General features: G+C 42.0%; 1 protein-coding gene across 1 annotated transcript; it reads right to left on the bottom strand.

Moving 5' to 3' along the window:
- Positions 1–3,912: 3,912 nt before the first annotated feature.
- On the bottom strand, positions 3,913–23,668 carry LOC135516480 (putative transcription factor Ovo-like 1). Its single transcript, XM_064940819.1, has 5 exons — positions 23,099–23,668; positions 9,743–10,005; positions 9,328–9,486; positions 7,300–7,444; positions 3,913–6,936 (listed from the first exon to the last, which is right to left on the bottom strand). Exons 1-5 carry the CDS (start codon positions 23,196–23,198, stop codon positions 6,605–6,607), a joined length of 999 nt encoding a protein of 332 aa, XP_064796891.1. The 5' UTR covers positions 23,199–23,668; the 3' UTR covers positions 3,913–6,604.
- Between the last annotated feature and the right edge of the window lie 221 nt (positions 23,669–23,889).

The raw sequence follows: 23,889 nt of genomic DNA, 5'->3' as shown, positions 1-23,889 counted from the left end.
GTAGGCGGGGTCTCAGGTTGTGTTAACTATAGTCTGCTGTAGGGGGTCTCAGGTTGTGTTAACTATAGTCTGCTGTAGGGTCTCAGGTTGTGTTAACTATAGTCTGCTGTAGGGGGGGGGGTCTCAGGTTGTGTTAACTATAGTCTGCTGTAGGGTCTCAGGTTGTGTTAACTATAGTCTGCTGTAGGGTCTCAGGTTGTGTTAACTATAGTCTGCTGTAGGGGGGGGGGGGTCTCAGGTTGTGTTAACTATAGTCTGCTGTAGGGTCTCAGGTTGTGTTAACTATAGTCTGCTGTAGGGTCTCAGGTTGTATTAACTATAGTCTGCTGTAGGGTCTCAGGTTGTGTTAACTATAGTCTGCTGTAGGGTCTCAGGTTGTGTTAACTATAGTCTGCTGTAGGATCTCAGGTTGTGTCAACTATAACCTGCTAACAAATTAAATCCCTCCCTCCTTTGTTTCCTATTTACTCTGTTCTCTCCTCCTCTTCTTCAGCTGTTAGGTCAACAACGCCTGGCCCACGTGCCTTCTCCTATCCTACTTTTCTTGATTTCTCTTTCCATCTATCCCCTTGTCCTCTTGTCGTTCTGCCAGGCCACGTACTGTGTTATAAGAACCTGAAACGTAAAGTTGTATAAAGGTTGTAGCAATGTTTTTGTGATTGTTGTTTTTGCGGCACAGTCGATAGCGCGCCGGACCTCGGGCTCGAGACCTGCTCCCCGCTGTTTCATTACAATATGTTTTATATAGGAGCAACAGTAATGATACATGCCCTCAATGTGAAGTGACATTATTCCACAAATACAGAGCACAAGTACAACCCTTTTTTATATAAACATTTTAAGGTAGTAAGAAAATAAACATTCACTTAATATTTCAATAAGTCACCTGCTGGCAATAGCTAGCGTGACATTGTAATGCAGTGACTGACGGTGCTCGTCAATAACATGGGCAGCTAAACCAGTAGGTTAACTTGCCGAAATAGGCCTTGAATACATTAAGATAAATATATACATAGACTCATTCGCTATTGACTTTGGATTATGTGAACCCGTTTTCCAAAGACACTATTGTGTTATACAGTTTTAAACGTGTTTTTTTTATATAAACAAAGGAAGGAGACAAACCTGCTCTCAGAATATCTCTCAGACTGAGGAGAGATAGGAGAGAAGCACTCAACCCACTAGTTGTTATTTCCAAGAAAATAATACAAAAATGGTACGTCCGAAGACCTCTCGTATTGCCGACCTTACTACAATGGCAGCAAATATTCGTATTAATTCACACAACACATAATGAAAGGAACCTTGATTTACAATCACACCTTTTCCTGATGTGAATGGTTTCACCCAATGCTCTCCGTTAAAATGCGGTGTTCTTTGAGATCGACATTGCGTGCGAGGTTCACGGAAACTACATTTTCACTTTGTCGAGTGCAGAGTGATGTTGTTGATTTGCTCCACCTCCCAGCACACCTTTTCCCATTTTATAAACTTTTTTTGCGCATGTGCAAAAAAATAAACATGTGAAGAAAACAGCTGCGTCCGAAAAACAAACATTCAATTCAATACTATATTCTATCAATATGTTTGATTCAAATAGCCTATTCAACTGAATTTAACGAAAAGTCACGGTACTTTTGAGGACCACAAGAACTTGTGTAACAGCTGTTGGATGATACGCACAGTTTTCCGGATAGTTGTCATATCGCGTATAAGGTCTTATTCGGGATGAGCAGTTTACGGTGCGCCTTTGATATCTCAGTCATGAGTATCCCTGTGCCATGAATAAATATAATATTCCCCATTTAAGTTAAAATGGAATAGTAACGGAAATATACTCTGACTGTAGGCCTATAACCTCATGTAGCATAATATAACATTAACTCGTGCAGAATTATGTATTTCTTGCAGTAAAATGGTACAACAAATGTTATGTTAGTCTTGGAAACAGGAGTTTTTTTTTAGAAAAAAGCGATTCTCTGTGTAATGTGTTATCTTTGACACTGTTATGCAAGGAGACAGGACCAATCTATCCACTGTTTTGGAGTTATTGCGTTTTCTTCCCGGGTCACCAAATGAAACAGACAACTTTACTGGTGTTCTGGGGCAACAAGTTACGACGGAAGAAAATCTGCATGTATCTAACTATAGTTGACCAACACAAATCGGAAAATATAAGACTAGGGCCTACTAAATGTCAGAAATTATAAACAGAACGTTTTATTGAATTATGGTGGACAATACTGTGCAGGTAGATCCGCTTTTGACGTAACTTGTTTGTCAATCAGATGAAAAAATCACAACACCCATGATATGTGAAACAGCCTCCGCGAAAAACAATAGTAAACGGGATAAGGTGTTTACATGCCACAGCACACCATGTCTACGATCTGCATATCCCAGGCATTTTATCCGGGTTTCTCAAGACCGAGATACAAGCTTTATCGCGATATTATGTTTATATGCGGTCAACTCAAAAACAGAATACTTGATTATCCCGAATAATAACGGGATATTGGTGTGCATGTCAACGTGGTCAATGACACTAAGTACCTAAAACGCCTATTGATTAGAGTTAGTATCTTCTGGTGGTGGTAGTTATAGGAGCCCTGACGCTAACTAAACGTTAACACGCATCGCTTGCGGTACGAGTTTGAAAATATAAGGAACGTATACTTTCATATAAGCTTGAAATAATTGTAAAAAAATGTAATTAAACTCACACCTTTAATATAGTTCCCATAAAGCACGTTACAGGGCTTGTTTATGGAAACAGACGGAAGACCGTCAACTACGTGTGCTGATAGACGGAAGACAGATGCCACAATTTATGTTTATTGTTACTGTCGGCTGCAACTGTTAAACCCGGTTTAATCAGTGTACAGTAAGTGTTTATCTTGCATTTGTAGAATGTTCCATGAATGGAGGAAAGTTTGATACAATCCGATTGCGCCATCTGTCGATGAGAACGCGACTGTAAAAGTGAAAAATATATATTGTATCAAGTTAAGACAATATGCTACAATGTAGCTTCATGCACAAAATAATTATATCATGAACCCTTGAGCAAGGAACTTATCTCTTCCAAGCGCTGCAGCGGTCTAAGGCGCTGCATCTCAGTGCTCGAGGCGTCACTACAGACCCTGGTTAAATTCCAGGCTGTATCACAACCGGCCGTGATTGGGAGACGCATAGGGCGGCACACAATTGGCCCAGTGTTTGTAGTGGGTTTGGCCAGGGCAGGTCGTCATTGTAAATAAGAATTCATTCTTAACTGACTCGCATCGTTAAATAAATCAAATAAAATGATTGCTCCTGTAAGTCGCTCTGGATAAGAGCTTCTGCTAAATGACGAAAATGTAAATAAACTCGAGGTAGGAAGCCTACATGGAAATCAATTGTTAACCTTTTGTATACATATTCACAATAACTGAAACACCGTTAGTTTACTTTCTCACTTTCAAATCATTATAATGAAATATTACGTCCGTAAACATGCGACTTTCAAAAGTGGTATTATTGTTTGCTATCTATTAGTCTACAAATGCGTAGCCCAATGATTTCCATAAATAGACCGTTATGCAACGCTTTTCCCTTATGCAAAGCAGGCTCCCATGTGCCGTTAACGTTCAGAATCGTCCCTCGGGAACAGAACGCGTAAGTAGAGATTCCGTTGGATTCCACCAACAAGACCCAACAACGACCAAACAGGAATCTACTGCCTCACAGACGTCTACACCCACCTACTCTCTATATTTCTCTCTCTCGCCCTCATACACTCTTGCTCCCCTCTCTCTTTCTCTCTCCCCCCTCTGTCTATCACCTCTCCCTCACACACACACACACACACACACACACACACACACACACACACACACACACACACACACACACAAGGCAGAAGACTGATACTTTATAGGAAACAGATTTAATATTGAGCAACAACCAACCTCACCATGATTGTCAAAGTAAGCGTCACTGAATATACAGCAGCATCCACAACCCACCACACCCATCAACCACACCTATCAAACACACCCATCAAACACACCCGGAAAACAAGAACTTAAACAAGTCAAATTGGCAACAAGGGAAGAAAGTATTTGAAATGCCGCATTCAAGACAACTCGGAAAATCAGAACCTCAAGAGTTCAAATTTGCATACGTTTTTTTTTTTTTTTTTTTTTACGTAGCGCTTCCAATTGGTTGATTATGATACTTTCCTAGTGGAACCAAAAATTTGACCTAATTTTTCTACAACGACTATCCAAGTTGGAAATTTCAGAGTTTCCGAGTTCTGACACATATAATAAAATACAAATTTGATACAAGTCACATTAGAATGATTGTAAAAAATAAAAATAAAATAAAATTCACAGAAAACAAGAACCCCATTAATATAGTAATCATTCAAACACCTGTTCATAAATAGAAAACTTCTTTATATATATATATTTCAGTGTATATACTATATTGTACAGTTATAGAAAGTACAGTATAATATCATTCTGTACCCTTTTGGTTGTCTGTCCCTTATGAGTAGTCAGGCACTTATACAGTATACACACATACACACTGGCCAAGAATCAAGTGCCGAAATCACACTCAAAAAGCAACAACAAAAACACTTTTATAGAAAAAAAAATAGGAAAACAACCAGAACAAGTTCAAACACATTGATATGAAAAGGATAATCATGTGTCTATACATTAACCCCACTAATAGAAAACATATCAAAACCAACAGCATTATATAGTGGAGTGTATTCTAACCTGAGAATCAGTATGTAAATCCTATACAATCTTAGCCTGGTACCAGATCTGTGTATTGTTTTGCCAATTCTATGGATATAGTCTTGTCAAACACCATAGGAGATGGCTGTATAGCACAAACAGATCTGGGACCAGGCTATAGTGGAGTGGAGATGGCTATACAACACAAACAGACCTGGGACCAGGCTATAGTGGAGTGGAGATGGCTGTATAGCACAAACAGATCTGGGACCAGGCTATAGTGGAGTGGAGATGGCTATACAACACAAACAGACCTGGGACCAGGCTATAGTGGAGTGGAGATGGCTATATAGCACAAACAGACCTGGGACCAGGCTATAGTGGAGTGGAGATGGCTGTATAGCACAAACATATCTGGGACCAGGCTATAGTGGAGTGGAGATGGCTATATTGCACAAACATATCTGGGACCAGGCTATAGTGGAGTGGAGATGGCTGTATAGCACAAACAGACCTGGGACCAGGCTATAGTGGAGGGGAGATGGCTATACAACAAACAGACCTGGGACCAGGCTATAGTGGAGTGGAGATGGCTGTATAGCACAAACAGATCTGGGACCAGGCTATCGTGGAGTGGACCAGGCTATAGTGGAGTGGAGATGGCTATACAACAAACAGACCTGGGACCAGGCTATAGTGGAGTGGACCAAGCTATAGTGGAGTGGAGATGGCTATACAACAAACAGACCTGGGACCAGGCTATAGTGGAGTGGAGATGGCTTTACAGCACAAACAGACCTGGGACCAGGCTATAGTGGAGTGGAGATGGCTATACAACAAACAGACCTGGGACCAGGCTATAGTGGAGTGGAGATGGCTATACAACAAACAGACCTGGGACCAGGCTATAGTGGAGTGGAGATGGCTATACAACAAACAGACCTGGGACCAGGCTATAGTGGAGTGGAGATGGCTATACAGCACAAACAGACCTGGGACCAGGCTATAGTGGAGTGGACCAGGCTATAGTGGAGTGGAGATGGCTATACAACAAACAGACCTGGGACCAGGCTATAGTGGAGTGGAGATGGCTATACAGCACAAACAGACCTGGGACCAGGCTAGAATAATCTCACTGTGCTTTTCCAGTATGCAAGTAGTAATCTCTTCTGTAGAAGTTGGATCCTTTCCAAGTCCTATTGGATATGAATGTAAACATGACCGGCACTTTGTTTCACAATCTCTTTCTTTCAACAGTCGTTACAGTTGTATAAGACAAGGGTTAGGGGTCAATTCCATTTCAATCGTACAGTTATAGTTAATTCGGAATATAAAACTAATTCCAAATTTTCCCCAAAAAGCATAGAAGAGAATTGGAATTACAGTGTATTTTCTGAATTGACTGGAATTGAAAAGGAATTGAGCCCAACCTTGGTATTGCAGTAGATACAACATCTTATAGTAGTACTACAGTGTACAGTAGTTGTGCAAAAGATTTCCTATAGACCACCATTTGGAACTTTCAGTAGTGTAAACCCCAAAACAAACATTGGTTATTTTCATCAATCAAATGCATAATAGCATTAAAACACACTGTATAAATTCATAGCAAAGTACATATTTAAATATATTAATCCCTTTACTGAATATATAGAGTTGTGTTTTTTTTTTGTACAGATAATCTACATCGGGAGGAGAGTTCCAGGTGAAACCCAGAATAATCTCAATCTGGGCATAATCTCAATCCTAATCTCAACAGGTCTCATATTTAAAATGGACGTTCCCTTAACGTTTCAGATTTACCCGAAGACAGTTTCGACAAAGACAACCGTTGTATTCCTACCCTTCCCCTCTCCTTCAGCCCCTTCTTTCTACTGCACCCCAGACCCTGTAGTATCATCACTATCCTGGTCATTCGAAAGCGGCGACCCAGGCATCGACTCCTCCCCCTCTGCCCCTCTCCCCCCTTTCAGCCCCTTCCCCCTCAGGAAGGCGGAGTTGGGATGGAGGGCGTGGTAGTGTTTGAGCAGTGTATCCTGGGAAGGGGCGGTGTGGCCACACTCCTCACAGACGTAGAGTTTGTTGCGTCTCTCCTTATAGGCGTACTGCAGGGTCACACCGTGGATCTTCTTCATGTGAGACTCGAGAGAGCAGCGCTGGGTGAAGGCCTTGTCACACAGAGAGCACTTGTAGGGACGCACTCCTAGAGAGAGATGGAGGGAGAGAAGGGTTAGAGATGGAGTGAGAGAGGAGGGTTAGAGATGGAGATAGAGAAGGGTTAGAGATGGAGAGAGAGAAGGGTTGGAGATGGAGGGAGAGAGAAGGGTTAGAGATGGAGAGAGAGAAGTGTTAGAAATGGAGAGAGAGAAGGGTTAGAGATGGAGGGAGAGAAGCGGAATGAGAGGAGATGGAGTAGCACTAGGTGGAGAGAAGGGGAGTGGGGTGGGTGGTGGGTGGAGTGAAGGGTAGGGTGGAGTGAAGGGAAGGGGTGAGTGGTTAATGGTTGGTGTGGTGTATTGATGAGTCTGTTCGGCTTTCTGTCCGTGCTCCTGTATGTGTGTCCTACCTGTGTGTGTTCTGACGTGTCTCTTCAGGTCGAAGGTGTCGTTGAATCCTTTACCACAGTGGTTACACAGGTGTCTCTTAGTATCACTGTGACACTTCAGGTGTCGGTTCAACATCCTCTGGTACTGGAACACCTTCTGACACATCTGATGGGTTACACAGGAACAGGAGAGAGAGATGGGTTAGGGAGGAACAGGAGAGAGAGATGGGTTAGAGAGGAACAGGAAAGAGAGATGGGTTAGAGAGGAACAGGAGAGAGATGGGTTAGAGAGGAACAGGAGAGAGAGATGGGTTAGAGAGGAACAGGAGAGAGAGATGGGTTAGGGAGGAAGAGGAGAGAGAGACGGGTTAGGGAGGAACAGGAGAGAGAGATGGGTTAGGGAGGAACAGGAGAGAGAGATGGGTTAGGGAGGAAGAGGAGAGAGAGACGGGTTAGGGAGGAACAGGAGAGAGAGATGGGTTAGGGAGGAACAGGAGAGAGATGGGTTAGGGAGGAACAGGAGAGAGAGATGGGTTAGGGAGGAACAGGAGAGAGAGATGGGTTAGGGAGGAACAGGAGAGAGAGACGGGTTAGGGAGGAAGAGGAGAGAGAGATGGGTTAGGGAGGAACAGGAGAGAGAGACGGGTTAGGGAGGAAGAGGAGAGAGAGATGGGTTAGGGAGGAACAGGAGAGAGAGACGGGTTAGGGAGGAAGAGGAGAGAGAGACGGGTTAGGGAGGAAGAGGAGAGAGAGACGGGTTAGGGAGGAAGAGGAGAGAGAGATGGGTTAGGGAGGAACAGGAGAGAGAGATGGGTTAGGGAGGAACAGGAGAGAGAGACAGGTTAGGGAGGAACAGGAGAGAGAGAGATGGGCTACAGAGGAATAGATGGATGGATTAGAGATGGATGAAGATGAGAGATGGTTACAGAGGAAGAGAAAGATGGATGATTAGAGATAAGTAAAGAGAGGGTGAAAGCTCTTCTGGCAGAGCTGATAGAAAGATGTAGAGAATGGGTTAGAAGGGAGAGGAGGGTTGAGACAGGATGTAGAGAATGGGTCAGAAGGGAGAGGGGGATGGAGAGAATGGGTTAGAAGGGAGAGGGGGATTATGACAGGATGGAGAGAATGGGTTAGAAGGGAGAGGGGGATGGAGAGAATGGGTTAGAAGGGAGAGGGGGAGTGAGACAGGATGGAGAGAATGGGTTAGAAGGGAGAGGGGGAGTGAGACAGGATGGAGAGAATGGGTTAGAAGGGAGAGGAGGAGTGAGACAGGATGGAGAGAATGGGTTAGAAGGGAGAGGGGGAGTGAGACAGGATGGAGAGAATGGGTTAGAAGGGAGAGGGGGAGTGAGACAGGATGTAGAGAATGGGTTAGAAGGAAGAGGGGGAGTGAGACAGGGATGGACATAATGGGTTAGAAGGGAGAGGGGGATGGAGAGAATGGGTTAGAAGGGAGACGGGGTCGTGACATAATGGGTTAGAAGGGAGAGGGGGTCGTGACATAATGGGTTAGAAGGGAGAGGTGGTCGTGACATAATGGGTTAGAAGGGAGAGGTGGTCGTGACATAATGGGTTAGAAGGGAGAGGGGGTCGTGACATAATGGGTTAGAAGGGAGAGGAGGTCGTGACATAATGGGTTAGAAGGGAGAGGAGGTCGTGACATAATGGGTTAGAAGGGAGAGGGGGGTCGTGACATAATGGGTTAGAAGGGAGAGGTGGTCGTGACATAATGGGTTAGAAGGGAGAGGAGGTCGTGACATAATGGGTTAGAAGGGAGAGGAGGTCGTGACATAATGGGTTAGAAGGGAGAGGGGGTCGTGACATAATGGGTTAGAAGGGAGAGGGGGTCGTGACATAATGGGTTAGAAGGGAGAGGTGGTCGTGACATAATGGGTTAGAAGGGAGAGGAGGTCGTGACATAATGGGTTAGAAGGGAGAGGGGGTCGTGACATAATGGGTTAGAAGGGAGAGGAGGTCGTGACATAATGGGTTAGAAGGGAGAGGAGGATGGACATAATGGGTTAGAAGGGAGACGGGGTCGTGACATACCTTGCACACAAACAACGCCTGAGCACCTGTCCCTGACTTCGTTACTGTGGAGACCAGGGCAGGAGGGGACGTCGTCAAGGAAACAGGTGTGGTGGTGATTTCAGGGATGGAAGGCTGGGTTGGTATTGGAATCTGACTGGGTAGCTCACCTGTAGTCACCTATAGAAGAGACAGAGAGAGAGATGGAGAGAATGGGATAAAGAGAGAGAGATGGAGAGAATGGGATAAAGAGAGAGAGATGGAGAGAATGGGATAGAAGAGGGATTGAGAAGGATGGGGTGAGAGAGAGAATAAAAAAGTTGGTCACCGGCGATAATTGTGGTCTTATATTCTCAGAAAACCAAACACGATTACATAACTAAAAATACATTTAAAAAAGACCCCCCCCTATTTTCAAAATGCCTCAGTCACTCACCTTGATTTTGGAGCGGACATAGGTGCTGCTCTGTGCCCTCCTCTTCACCTCTAACCCCGTGACCTCTAACTCCCGACCAGGGCTCTGGGGTTGACCCAGCACCGTGCACGAGGGCATCTCCGCTGTAGGGGTCATCACGCTGCGCACCGAGTGCGACTGTGTGTATTTGGTGTATTCGTAGTGCGTCGTCGTGGCGAGACAGGGGGTGGTCTCTGCTGGACTGGCTTCAGTTTCCTCCAATAAGGGCACGGGGAAGACAGACACTGAAACGGACAGAGAAAGGATCCGATATAAGAATATATATATAAAAGATATAACCTAAGAATTGGACTCATTATTGCGCAGTCACGCACACTAGAAGTACAGAGAGAGAAAGGATACGATAAAATAATATATATATATATAAGATATAACCTAAGAATTGGATTCATTATGTCACAGTCACGCACACTAGAAGGACAGAGAAAAGGTTGAAGATAAGAGCGTGGGTGGTGTCTAATTGTCTGTTTAAAGTATGACAGAGAAGGCCCATGCCACACACACAGTCTAGTTACCGTTGGACCAGTCTGACCAGCCAGTCCAGAGACACAGGTTGGTGCTATTACGCTCCTTAAACACACACACACACACACACACACACACACACACACACACACACACACACACACACACACACACACACACACACACACACACACACACACACACTATGTGCCTCACTGCCCTGTGTGCACATGTGTTAGTAGCAAAGGTTACTTATCCTATTCAATCGGTTACATACAATCTCTATTAGAAACACAGAGAAATTGTAGAGTCACCGATGCCCATCGGTCACCGATTCAAATGCTTTAGACGCAAGTGCATCGGTCCTCGTTACCCCCCCCCCACCCCCCAACAAACACAAAAAAAAAAACTGATCCGTATAGCACGCTGGTCAGGGAAAAAAAAAACCCGATTCAAACTCCCATCTCTGAAAATACCTCTCATCTTTTGTGACAACTGATTGAACTGCGTTGACAGACATGGATCTATAAGTCATGTTATATACTGAACAACTGATTGAACTGCGTTGACAGACATGGATCTATAAGTCATGTTATATACTGAACAACTGATTGAACTGCGTTGACAGACATGGGATCTATAAGTCATGTTATATACTGAACAACTGATTGAACTGCGTTGACAGACATGGGATCTATCAGTCATGTTATATGCTGAACAACTGATTGAACTGCGTTGACAGACATGGATCTATAAGTCATGTTATATACTGAACAACTGATTGAACTGCGTTGACAGACATGGATCTATAAGTCATGTTATATGCTGAACAACTGATTGAACTGCGTTGACAGACATGGATCTATAAGTCATGTTATATACTGAACAACTGATTGAACTGCGTTGACAGACATGGATCTATAAGTCATGTTATATACTGAACAACTGATTGAACTGCGTTGACAGACATGGATCTATCAGTCATGTTATATACTGAACAACTGATTGAACTGCGTTGACAGACATGGATCTATAAGTCATGTTATATGCTGAACAACTGATTGAACTGCGTTGACAGACATGGATCTATAAGTCATGTTATATGCTGAACAACTGATTGAACTGCGTTGACAGACATGGATCTATCAGTCATGTTATATACTGAACAACTGATTGAACTGCGTTGACAGACATGGGATCTATAAGTCATGTTATATACTGAACAACTGATTGAACTGCGTTGACAGACATGGATCTATAAGTCATGTTATATACTGAACAACTGATTGAACTGCGTTGACAGACATGGATCTATAAGTCATGTTATATACTGAACAACTGATTGAACTGCGTTGACAGACATGGGATCTATCAGTCATGTTATATACTGAACAACTGATTGAACTGCGTTGACAGACATGGATCTATAAGTCATGTTATATGCTGAACAACTGATTGAACTGCGTTGACAGACATGGATCTATAAGTCATGTTATATACTGAACAACTGATTGAACTGCGTTGACAGACATGGGATCTATCAGTCATGTTATATACTGAACAACTGATTGAACTGCGTTGACAGACATGGGATCTATAAGTCATGTTATATGCTGAACAACTGATTGAACTGCGTTGACAGACATGGATCTATAAGTCATGTTATATGCTGAACAACTGATTGAACTGCGTTGACAGACATGGGATCTATAAGTCATGTTATATACTGAACAACTGATTGAACTGCGTTGACAGACATGGATCTATAAGTCATGTTATATGCTGAACAACTGATTGAACTGCGTTGACAGATATGGGATCTATAAGTCATGTTATATACTGAACAACTGATTGAACTGCGTTGACAGACATGGGATCTATAAGTCATGTTATATACTGAACAACTGATTGAACTGCGTTGACAGACATGGATCTATAAGTCATGTTATATACTGAACAACTGATTGAACTGCGTTGACAGACATGGATCTATAAGTCATGTTATATACTGAACAACTGATTGAACTGCGTTGACAGACATGGGATCTATCAGTCATGTTATATACTGAACAACTGATTGAACTGCGTTGACAGACATGGATCTATAAGTCATGTTATATGCTGAACAACTGATTGAACTGCGTTGACAGACATGGATCTATAAGTCATGTTATATACTGAACAACTGATTGAACTGCGTTGACAGACATGGGATCTATCAGTCATGTTATATACTGAACAACTGATTGAACTGCGTTGACAGACATGGGATCTATAAGTCATGTTATATGCTGAACAACTGATTGAACTGCGTTGACAGACATGGATCTATAAGTCATGTTATATGCTGAACAACTGATTGAACTGCGTTGACAGACATGGGATCTATAAGTCATGTTATATACTGAACAACTGATTGAACTGCGTTGACAGACATGGATCTATAAGTCATGTTATATGCTGAACAACTGATTGAACTGCGTTGACAGATATGGGATCTATAAGTCATGTTATATACTGAACAACTGATTGAACTGCGTTGACAGACATGGATCTATAAGTCATGTTATATACTGAACAACTGATTGAACTGCGTTGACAGACATGGGATCTATAAGTCATGTTATATACTGAACAACTGATTGAACTGCGTTGACAGACATGGATCTATCAGTCATGTTATATACTGAACAACTGATTGAACTGCGTTGACAGACATGGGATCTATAAGTCATGTTATATACTGAACAACTGATTGAACTGCGTTGACAGACATGGATCTATAAGTCATGTTATATGCTGAACAACTGATTGAACTGCGTTGACAGACATGGATCTATAAGTCATGTTATATGCTGAACAACTGATTGAACTGCGTTGACAGACATGGATCTATAAGTCATGTTATATACTGAACAACTGATTGAACTGCGTTGACAGACATGGGATCTATAAGTCATGTTATATACTGAACAACTGATTGAACTGCGTTGACAGACATGGATCTATAAGTCATGTTATATACTGAACAACTGATTGAACTGCGTTGACAGACATGGATCTATAAGTCATGTTATATGCTGAACCCCTCCAGGTAATATCAGTAGCCTTTGTCAAACTGAGCACTGAGCTCAGCTTCGCATGCTGACCAATGAGAAGTAGACCACCTGTTGCTGATCCCCTTCAGCATTCAAAATACTAAAATGGCAACGCGTGATATTAGGCTTTATTAGTTGACTGACAACCTATGTCATTTGCTAGGTAATTGTTATCAATGGGATGTTTAAAAATTGTGTTTTACCAAGCTAGCAGAGATAAACTCATTTGTCTATACCTCCTAAAACCTTAACAGAGGTTACAATAGATTTTATTTTGATTGTTCACCATCAGCAATAGTTTTGGTTGTTTTGCTTTTAACAAATCAGTGTTTATGGTTATTTTTAGATATGAAACCATCAACTGTGTCCTGTATAACGAGGAGGTGGACTAGTAACCGGAAGGTTGCAAGTTCAAATCCCCGAGCTGACAAGGTACAAATCTGTCGTTCTTCCCTGAACAGGCAGTTAACCCACTGTTCCGAGGCCATCATTGAAAATAAGAATGTGTTCTTAACTGACTTGCCAGGTTAAGTAAAGGTAAAGTAAAATAAAATAAAATATGGCCGAAGCCAGAGGACAAAATCTCTCAGTAAAAATATCTAAAACATTCACAACCATTTGAATTGTGAGATGAGGGTGAAATCCAAAATTGTGCTATCTATTAATTGGCTATGTCATAGCTCATTTCTAATCAATAAATATTTATACATTACGAGCTCAAACTCTTAATCTGCAAAAATTACTGATTACTGATTTATTTTTACCATTATTTAACTAGGCAAGTCAGTTAAGAACAAATTCTTATTTTTTTATTTTCAATGATGGCCTAGGAACAGTGGGTTAACTGCCTGTTCAGGGGAAGAACGACAGATTTGTACCTTGTCAGCTCGGGGATTTGAACTTGCAACCTTGCTAGTCCAAGGCTCTGGCCACTAGGCTACCCTGCCGCCCCCTGCTGCCCCACTGATAGTGGTAGTGGGGTGGTAGATGGCTAATTCTCCCTTACGGCCCTAATCTGATAGTGGTAGATGGCTAATTCTCCCTTATGTCTGCTTAGGTGCCTACATAGTAAACACACACACACACACACACACACACACACACTATGTGCCTCACTGCCCTGTGTGCACATGTGTTAGTAGCAAAGGTTACTTATCCTATTCAATCGGTTACATACAATCTCTATTAGAAACACAGAGAAATTGTAGAGTCACCGATGCCCATCGGTCACCGATTCAAATGCTTTAGACGCAAGTGCATCGGTCCTCGTTACCCCCCCCCCCCCCCCCCCACACACACAAAAAAAAACTGATCCGTATAGCACGCTTCGGTCAGGGAAAAAAAAAACCCGATTCAAACTCCCATCTCTGAAAATACCTCTCATCTTTTGTGACAACTGATTGAACTGCGTTGACAGACATGGATCTATCAGTCATGTTATATACTGAACAACTGATTGAACTGCGTTGACAGACATGGATCTATAAGTCATGTTATATGCTGAACAACTGATTGAACTGCGTTGACAGACATGGGATCTATAAGTCATGTTATATACTGAACAACTGATTGAACTGCGTTGACAGACATGGGATCTATCAGTCATGTTATATGCTGAACAACTGATTGAACTGCGTTGACAGACATGGATCTATCAGTCATGTTATATACTGAACAACTGATTGAACTGCGTTGACAGACATGGATCTATAAGTCATGTTATATGCTGAACAACTGATTGAACTGCGTTGACAGACATGGATCTATAAGTCATGTTATATGCTGAACAACTGATTGAACTGTGTTGACAGACATGGATCTATCAGTCATGTTATATACTGAACAACTGATTGAACTGCGTTGACAGACATGGATCTATCAGTCATGTTATATACTGAACAACTGATTGAACTGCGTTGACAGACATGGATCTATAAGTCATGTTATATGCTGAACAACTGATTGAACTGCGTTGACAGACATGGATCTATAAGTCATGTTATATGCTGAACAACTGATTGAACTGCGTTGACAGACATGGATCTATCAGTCATGTTATATACTGAACAACTGATTGAACTGCGTTGACAGACATGGGATCTATAAGTCATGTTATATACTGAACAACTGATTGAACTGCGTTGACAGACATGGATCTATAAGTCATGTTATATACTGAACAACTGATTGAACTGCGTTGACAGACATGGATCTATAAGTCATGTTATATACTGAACAACTGATTGAACTGCGTTGACAGACATGGGATCTATCAGTCATGTTATATACTGAACAACTGATTGAACTGCGTTGACAGACATGGATCTATAAGTCATGTTATATGCTGAACAACTGATTGAACTGCGTTGACAGACATGGATCTATAAGTCATGTTATATACTGAACAACTGATTGAACTGCGTTGACAGACATGGGATCTATCAGTCATGTTATATACTGAACAACTGATTGAACTGCGTTGACAGACATGGGATCTATAAGTCATGTTATATGCTGAACAACTGATTGAACTGCGTTGACAGACATGGATCTATAAGTCATGTTATATGCTGAACAACTGATTGAACTGCGTTGACAGACATGGGATCTATAAGTCATGTTATATACTGAACAACTGATTGAACTGCGTTGACAGACATGGATCTATAAGTCATGTTATATGCTGAACAACTGATTGAACTGCGTTGACAGATATGGGATCTATAAGTCATGTTATATACTGAACAACTGATTGAACTGCGTTGACAGACATGGGATCTATAAGTCATGTTATATACTGAACAACTGATTGAACTGCGTTGACAGACATGGATCTATAAGTCATGTTATATACTGAACAACTGATTGAACTGCGTTGACAGACATGGATCTATAAGTCATGTTATATACTGAACAACTGATTGAACTGCGTTGACAGACATGGGATCTATCAGTCATGTTATATACTGAACAACTGATTGAACTGCGTTGACAGACATGGATCTATAAGTCATGTTATATGCTGAACAACTGATTGAACTGCGTTGACAGACATGGATCTATAAGTCATGTTATATACTGAACAACTGATTGAACTGCGTTGACAGACATGGGATCTATCAGTCATGTTATATACTGAACAACTGATTGAACTGCGTTGACAGACATGGGATCTATAAGTCATGTTATATGCTGAACAACTGATTGAACTGCGTTGACAGACATGGATCTATAAGTCATGTTATATGCTGAACAACTGATTGAACTGCGTTGACAGACATGGGATCTATAAGTCATGTTATATACTGAACAACTGATTGAACTGCGTTGACAGACATGGATCTATAAGTCATGTTATATGCTGAACAACTGATTGAACTGCGTTGACAGATATGGGATCTATAAGTCATGTTATATACTGAACAACTGATTGAACTGCGTTGACAGACATGGATCTATAAGTCATGTTATATACTGAACAACTGATTGAACTGCGTTGACAGACATGGGATCTATAAGTCATGTTATATACTGAACAACTGATTGAACTGCGTTGACAGACATGGATCTATCAGTCATGTTATATACTGAACAACTGATTGAACTGCGTTGACAGACATGGGATCTATAAGTCATGTTATATACTGAACAACTGATTGAACTGCGTTGACAGACATGGATCTATAAGTCATGTTATATGCTGAACAACTGATTGAACTGCGTTGACAGACATGGATCTATAAGTCATGTTATATGCTGAACAACTGATTGAACTGCGTTGACAGACATGGATCTATAAGTCATGTTATATACTGAACAACTGATTGAACTGCGTTGACAGACATGGGATCTATAAGTCATGTTATATACTGAACAACTGATTGAACTGCGTTGACAGACATGGATCTATAAGTCATGTTATATACTGAACAACTGATTGAACTGCGTTGACAGACATGGATCTATAAGTCATGTTATATGCTGAACCCCTCCAGGTAATATCAGTAGCCTTTGTCAAACTGAGCACTGAGCTCAGCTTCGCATGCTGACCAATGAGAAGTAGACCACCTGTTGCTGATCCCCTTCAGCATTCAAAATACTAAAATGGCAACGCGTGATATTAGGCTTTATTAGTTGACTGACAACCTATGTCATTTGCTAGGTAATTGTTATCAATGGGATGTTTAAAAATTGTGTTTTACCAAGCTAGCAGAGATAAACTCATTTGTCTATACCTCCTAAAACCTTAACAGAGGTTACAATAGATTTTATTTTGATTGTTCACCATCAGCAATAGTTTTGGTTGTTTTGCTTTTAACAAATCAGTGTTTATGGTTATTTTTAGATATGAAACCATCAACTGTGTCCTGTATAACGAGGAGGTGGACTAGTAACCGGAAGGTTGCAAGTTCAAATCCCTGAGCTGACAAGGTACAAATCTGTCGTTCTTCCCCTGAACAGGCAGTTAACCCACTGTTCCGAGGCCGTCATTGAAAATAAGAATGTGTTTTTAACTGACTTGCCAGGTTAAGTAAAGGTAAAGTAAAATAAAATAAAATATGGCCGAAGCCAGAGGACAAAATCTCTCAGTAAAAATATCTAAAACATTCACAACCATTTGAATTGTGAGATGAGGGTGAAATCCAAAATTGTGCTATCTATTAATTGGCTATGTCATAGCTCATTTCTAATCAATAAATATTTATACATTACGAGCTCAAACTCTTAATCTGCAAAAATTACTGATTACTGATTTATTTTTACCATTATTTAACTAGGCAAGTCAGTTAAGAACAAATTCTTATTTTCTTATTTTCAATGACGGCCTAGGAACAGTGGGTTAACTGCCTGTTCGGGGCAGAACGACAGATTTGTACCTTGTCAGCTCGGGGATTTGAACTTGCAACCTTGCTAGTCCAAGGCTCTGGCCACTAGGCTACCCTGCCGCCCCCTGCTGCCCCACTGATAGTGGTAGTGGGGTGGTAGATGGCTAATTCTCCCTTACGGCCCTAATCTGATAGTGGTAGATGGCTAATTCTCCCTTATGTCTGCTTAGGTGCCTACATAGTAAACACACACACACACACACACACACACACACACACACACACACACACACACACACACACACACACACACACACACACACACACACACACACACACACACACACACACACACACCCATCAACAGGAGATTTGAATTTAGAAGGGAAAACAAATGTGTTTATACAGCAAATGTTAGTGCATCAAATCATATCACATCCAATCGAATCGAATTGATTTCTTTCTCTAATCAAACCGAATCAGTTCAAACTGTTTACGTTCCCAAGCTAGAAAACCCAACAATGTTGCTCAAACGGTAGGGAGAACTGACAAAGTCAATGACACCAACCTAAACTAAACAGGTGGGGTTTTAGGAGGGGTTCTTGAAAGACACTCATGGGGGGTGTCCACTGGAAGTTGCCTAGCAACTCCAACACTCAGACATCATTTACAGATACCCAGGGGCACACTCCAACACTCAGACATCATTTACAGATACCCAGGGGCACACTCCAACACTCCAACACTCAGACATCATTTACAGATACCCAGGGGCACGCTCCAACACTCAGACATCATTTACAGATACCCAGGGGCACGCTCCAATACTCAGACATCATTTACAGATACCCAGGGGCACACTCCAACACTCAGACATCATTTACAGATACCCAGGGGCACGCTCCAACACTCAGACATCATTTACAGATACCCAGGGGCACGCTCCAACACTCAGACATCATTTACAGATACCCAGGGGCACACTCCAACACTCAGACATCATTTACAGATACCCAGGGGCACACTCCAACACTCAGACATCATTTACAGATACCCAGGGGCACACTCCAACACTGAGACATCATTTACAGATACCCAGGGGCACACTCCAACACTCAGACATCATTTACAGATACCCAGGGGCACACTCCAACACTCAGACATCATTTACAGATACCCAGGGGCACACTCCAACACTCCAACACTCAGACATCATTTACAGATACCCAGGGGCACACTCCAACACTCAGACATCATTTACAGATAGCCAGGGGCATCCAACACTGAGACATCATTTACAGATACCCAGGGCACACTCCAACACTCAGACATCATTTACAGATACCCAGGGGCACACTCCAACATTCAGACATCATTTACAGATACCCAAGGGCACACTCCAACACTCAGACATCATTTACAGATAGCCAGGGGCACACTCCAACACTCAGACATCATTTACAGATACCCAGGGGCACACTCCAACACTCAGACATCATTTACAGATAGCCAGGGGCACACTCCAACACTCAGGCATCATTTACAGATAGCCAGGGGCACGCTCCAACATTCAGACATCATTTACAGAATCCCAGGGGCACGCTCCAACATTCAGACATCATTTACAGATAGCCAGGGGCACGCTCCAACACTCAGACATCATTTACAAATGAAGCATTTGTGTTTAGTGGGTCCGCCAGTTGAGAGGCAGTAGGGATGTTCTCTTGATAAGTGTGTAAATTGGACCATTTTCCTGTCCTGCTAAGCATGCAACGACTACATTTGAGTGTCAGGGGAAATGTATGGGGTAGAAAGTACATTATTTTCTTTAGGAATGTTGTAGTGAAGTACAAGTTGTCAAAAAATATAAATAATAAAGTACAGATACCCCCCAAAAAACTACTTAAGTAGTACTTCAAAGTATTTTTACTTAAGTACTTAAATACTCAAAGTATAAGTAAGTAGTACTTCAAAGTATTTTACTGAAGTACTTTACACCCCTGGCATTAACTCTCAAGACAACTTATGCAGTGGGACAGCCACTCTTAAATATCACCTGGGCCAGCACAGGTGAAACACCTTTGGACTAACGAGATGGACAAGCTAACACAAACAAACGAGGTGACACCAATCGGTGTGCCCTACGTGCTAAAAGTCCAACCTCAAAACACAAATGAAAAAAATAAAAATCTGTAACAAACTAAAATGTATCGATAAGTATGGAATGGTCTTGAAAGGTAATGATGCACATCATTAGTTACTATTAATGATATTTGATCAGGAACGTTCCAATCCGACTACATTACAAACACCTAGAGCCAGAAATTGTTGAAGTAAGTGTGTGTGTGTGTGTGTGTCCTGTAAAATCAGTAGATTTTTATTTATTACCACAAAAAAAAAAATATTTAACTCTGCAAATAAGTTAAGAGGAAAGAAACGCTGGACAACCCTATGGGACTCCCAATCACAGCCGGATGTAGTACAGCCTGGATTTGAACCGGGACTGTAGTGACACCTCTTCCACTGAGATGCAACGCCTTAGACAGCTGCGCCACTCCGGAGCCCAATGAGTAGTAGCGCACACAATGAATCTGTTGATTCTATAACAGGTCAGGAGAATCGGATAACTCGCAAATCAGCATGCAAATTTATGAGAGCGAGAGCCATTGTTTTGTGTGGGTCATAACGGTATCCTTCCCGGTCGTCATACAGGAATAGGATGAAGTTGCGTTTAAAGTACCCGTTTTTTAATGGCTCAACTGAAGCCATATTTCACTTTAAATGATAACACACACACACACACACACGATTAGACATGTTGGTGAGTTAATCTCGAGCTGTTTGCTCACCCCTCCCTTCTACACCAGCGCCGCGCAACTCCAGGCGAACATTGACTGTTCAGATATTATACTGATGATATTCGAAAACTTGGTTCAATCACGTCTTTGAAAAACGAATTTATGCTATCTAACAGTCTGAAACGAACAGTTTTTTCGAACTATTATAATTATATAAACTAAAAATAGTTTAGAACCTCGCCTGCAGAAGAGAGACAGAGAGAGAGTCAACAATAGATCGGACCGTAACGCTGTCGTGTGCTGTGTTTGCTAAGGGTGTATGACCGTGTGTAGGGGAGACGAAGGTAGTAGCCTAGCTGTAGTCCGTTACTTCACCCAGCATGTACTGGCCTAAACATTAACCAGAACGCGGGGACGCGCACACACACACCAGCTTCCCGCGCACTCAAGGAATAATTATTCTACCCAGGGTTGCACAGGCACTGTTATGCACCGGGTTTTTTTCTCAACTTGGAAAAAATATTTCCTGTTCTCTTTATTCATCGAAGCTACAAAGCTAAAATAATACAATAGCTACTAAGCAAAGACGTTTCATAGTTTGTCTACTTATATAATTATCTTGATCAGAATTATTGGAGAGAAATGTGTAACTATGCTAAACGGGTATAACGGTGATAAACACCATGGAAGCATTGTTTGGACAGTGATCACAGCTGTAGTTGGAGTGACAAGTCGAGGCGGTGGGGCAGGCAACTTCACATAGCTGGGTAATAACTAGGCTACTAGTGTTGTCACCTGAACGCCTGCTGTTGTTTTGGCGCTTCACGCAATAACCTGAATTTAAAATCTTTGGAGGTAAATAGCCCTTGATTTTAAAATGGCGTCATAAAAACGTTTTATACTAATCAAATAATGCACATCATCAAAAACAACTTACTGAGAGGTTTGTTTTGTTTGTTATTCAAACCGTTTTTAATGTTTAAAAAAAAAACATTAGTTCAGGAAGTGAATTCTAATCTAACGGTCAGTTTCAGCACCATAGACTTTTAAAGGAGGTAAAGGGTAATGATTAAAAGTTAACGGTGGTGGAGGAAGGGTCTCTCTCTCTCTCACACACACACACACACACATTACACACACACACACACGGGGGGGGGGGGGCAGGGAGTGGCGGAGTAACCCGTTAGGTTCAGTTATCTGATACCACAGCACCTAACAATAAAACACCCCAGCGGCACAATGGCGATTGTTCTCAAGATCGCGACAGAGAGACATACAATTAAAAGTACGTTGAATTTGCATGGAGGAGATGCAATCGACGTGACTGGTTTGTCATCAAAGGCTGAATTGGAGGTTAAACCTTCCTCAAAAACAGTGGCAAGTATTCGGCTACCGTGCAGACTATGACTAAATAAATATAATTAATTTTGCCTATCTGTTCTAGTCTACACAGTAGGACTACATTGGTAATGTATTATTGCAAATCAAGATCCACTTGTTTTATGAAGGGGATTAGGCTGCCTATAGGTCAACCAAGGCACAGTCAAGATATGACAGGCCGTATGTATGGGTGAGGTAGATTGGGGCAGTGTTGCAACCGTATTCACACCCTCGCCAACAAGGAAACTACTCGGGTCTGAAGGTCGGACCGAAGGAGGTGTAACGGTGTCGTGGTTATCTTTGTGGCAAAATGGGAACAATGACACGCTATAAGTTGGGCCTTGCCCGTTGCAAGGCAATATGTAAACACTGAAACACATTAGCCTACCTTAAGACAGACAAAGTTAAATAAAATCACAAAGAAAGTTGTTAAAAGTTCTCTTAGCCTATGATTTATCCTGGAATATGGCCTACAATGACATTGTAAAAAAATAAGTTGCCAAAACTTCCCTACCCGATAGCCTACTGTTACAGAATGCAGCCTACTCTTTTGGATACATAATTGTATCAGTTTAAGATTGTGAGTTTATCAAAAAAAAAAACGTTTCAATGTATCATGAATTATAGCCTAACAATTATTTAATAATGTAATCGAACGCTGATTTCCCGTTATTTTATTCTGTGCTGCTGGTCGTGCTCCACCGAAACAAAATGGTTCATTAACGGAACACCATCCTCGAGCTCTCTCACCTGGTATATATACGTCCCCGCGCTCGTCGTCTGGCAATTCGCTCCAGTTCCGCTTATAGGGCGAGTATCTCGCCTTCTTTACCAGGAAGGCTCGCGGCATGGTCGTTTTTTTACGGTTAAACTGTCCTATTCGGTCAAGTTTCTGTAGAATCAATTCGCTCCAGGTAAACTGGTGAAAAAAGTACTTCAAAAATATACCTTCCCCTCGTGAAAGAAAAAAAAACGGGAAGGATCGTTCCCTTCTCTTTCTTCCCGCAGTCCTCCCTCCTTTCTGTTCTCCACCTCTACAACAAACTTTGTAGCTCCGCAGTTTCAGTCTTCTATCCCGTTTTTCTTCTCTGTGCGTGTCCGTTCTTTTTCTCCCCAAGCCCACACACTCCACAAAAACAGCAATGACGTCGCTACAGGTGAGTTATCTTGTTCAGGTGTCCCCGTACTTCAAGGTTACGTTCTATTCCTCGACTTAAAGTAACGGGAGTTTGTCAGGTAAGACTGCTGATATTCCGATTCAGCGCCACGCAACACGGTGAATTCAGAGGTTGGTCCATGCACGACACAGGTAGGCTAGTCCTTTCCTTTATTCAGGAAGCACAGGTACCAGTGCGCATGCGCCACAGACATAACGGTGACAAACCAAACCTGGGTTAGGCTACTACCTGTTCGACCGGTTTCTTCTTTTTTTACTCACTCCCTCTTTCTCCACTCAGCTTCACGGTGAGAAGGAGAAGAAGGGGTAGAAAATATATTGGAAAATGGAGGGGGTAGGTAGGTTAGAGAACGACATGAGAGAA

This window comes from Oncorhynchus masou, chromosome 27, assembly GCF_036934945.1.
Source record: "Oncorhynchus masou masou isolate Uvic2021 chromosome 27, UVic_Omas_1.1, whole genome shotgun sequence".
Lineage (NCBI taxonomy): Eukaryota > Metazoa > Chordata > Actinopteri > Salmoniformes > Salmonidae > Oncorhynchus > Oncorhynchus masou.
Note: the sequence above shows the minus strand (reverse complement) of the source record. Positions and strands in the feature narration are given on the sequence as shown.

Bases quoted from the DNA above. Each gene is read 5' to 3' on its own strand.
- LOC135516480 (XM_064940819.1), bottom strand. From the start codon at position 23,198: ATGCCGCGAGCCTTCCTGGTAAAGAAGGCGAGATACTCGCCCTATAAG. The intron at 9,487-9,742 runs GTGAGTGACTGA...TCTCTTCTATAG, and splicing joins ATGTCCGCTCCAAAATCAAG to GTGACTACAGGTGAGCTACC. The intron at 7,445-9,327 runs GTATGTCACGAC...GTAACCCATCAG, and splicing joins AGGCGTTGTTTGTGTGCAAG to ATGTGTCAGAAGGTGTTCCA.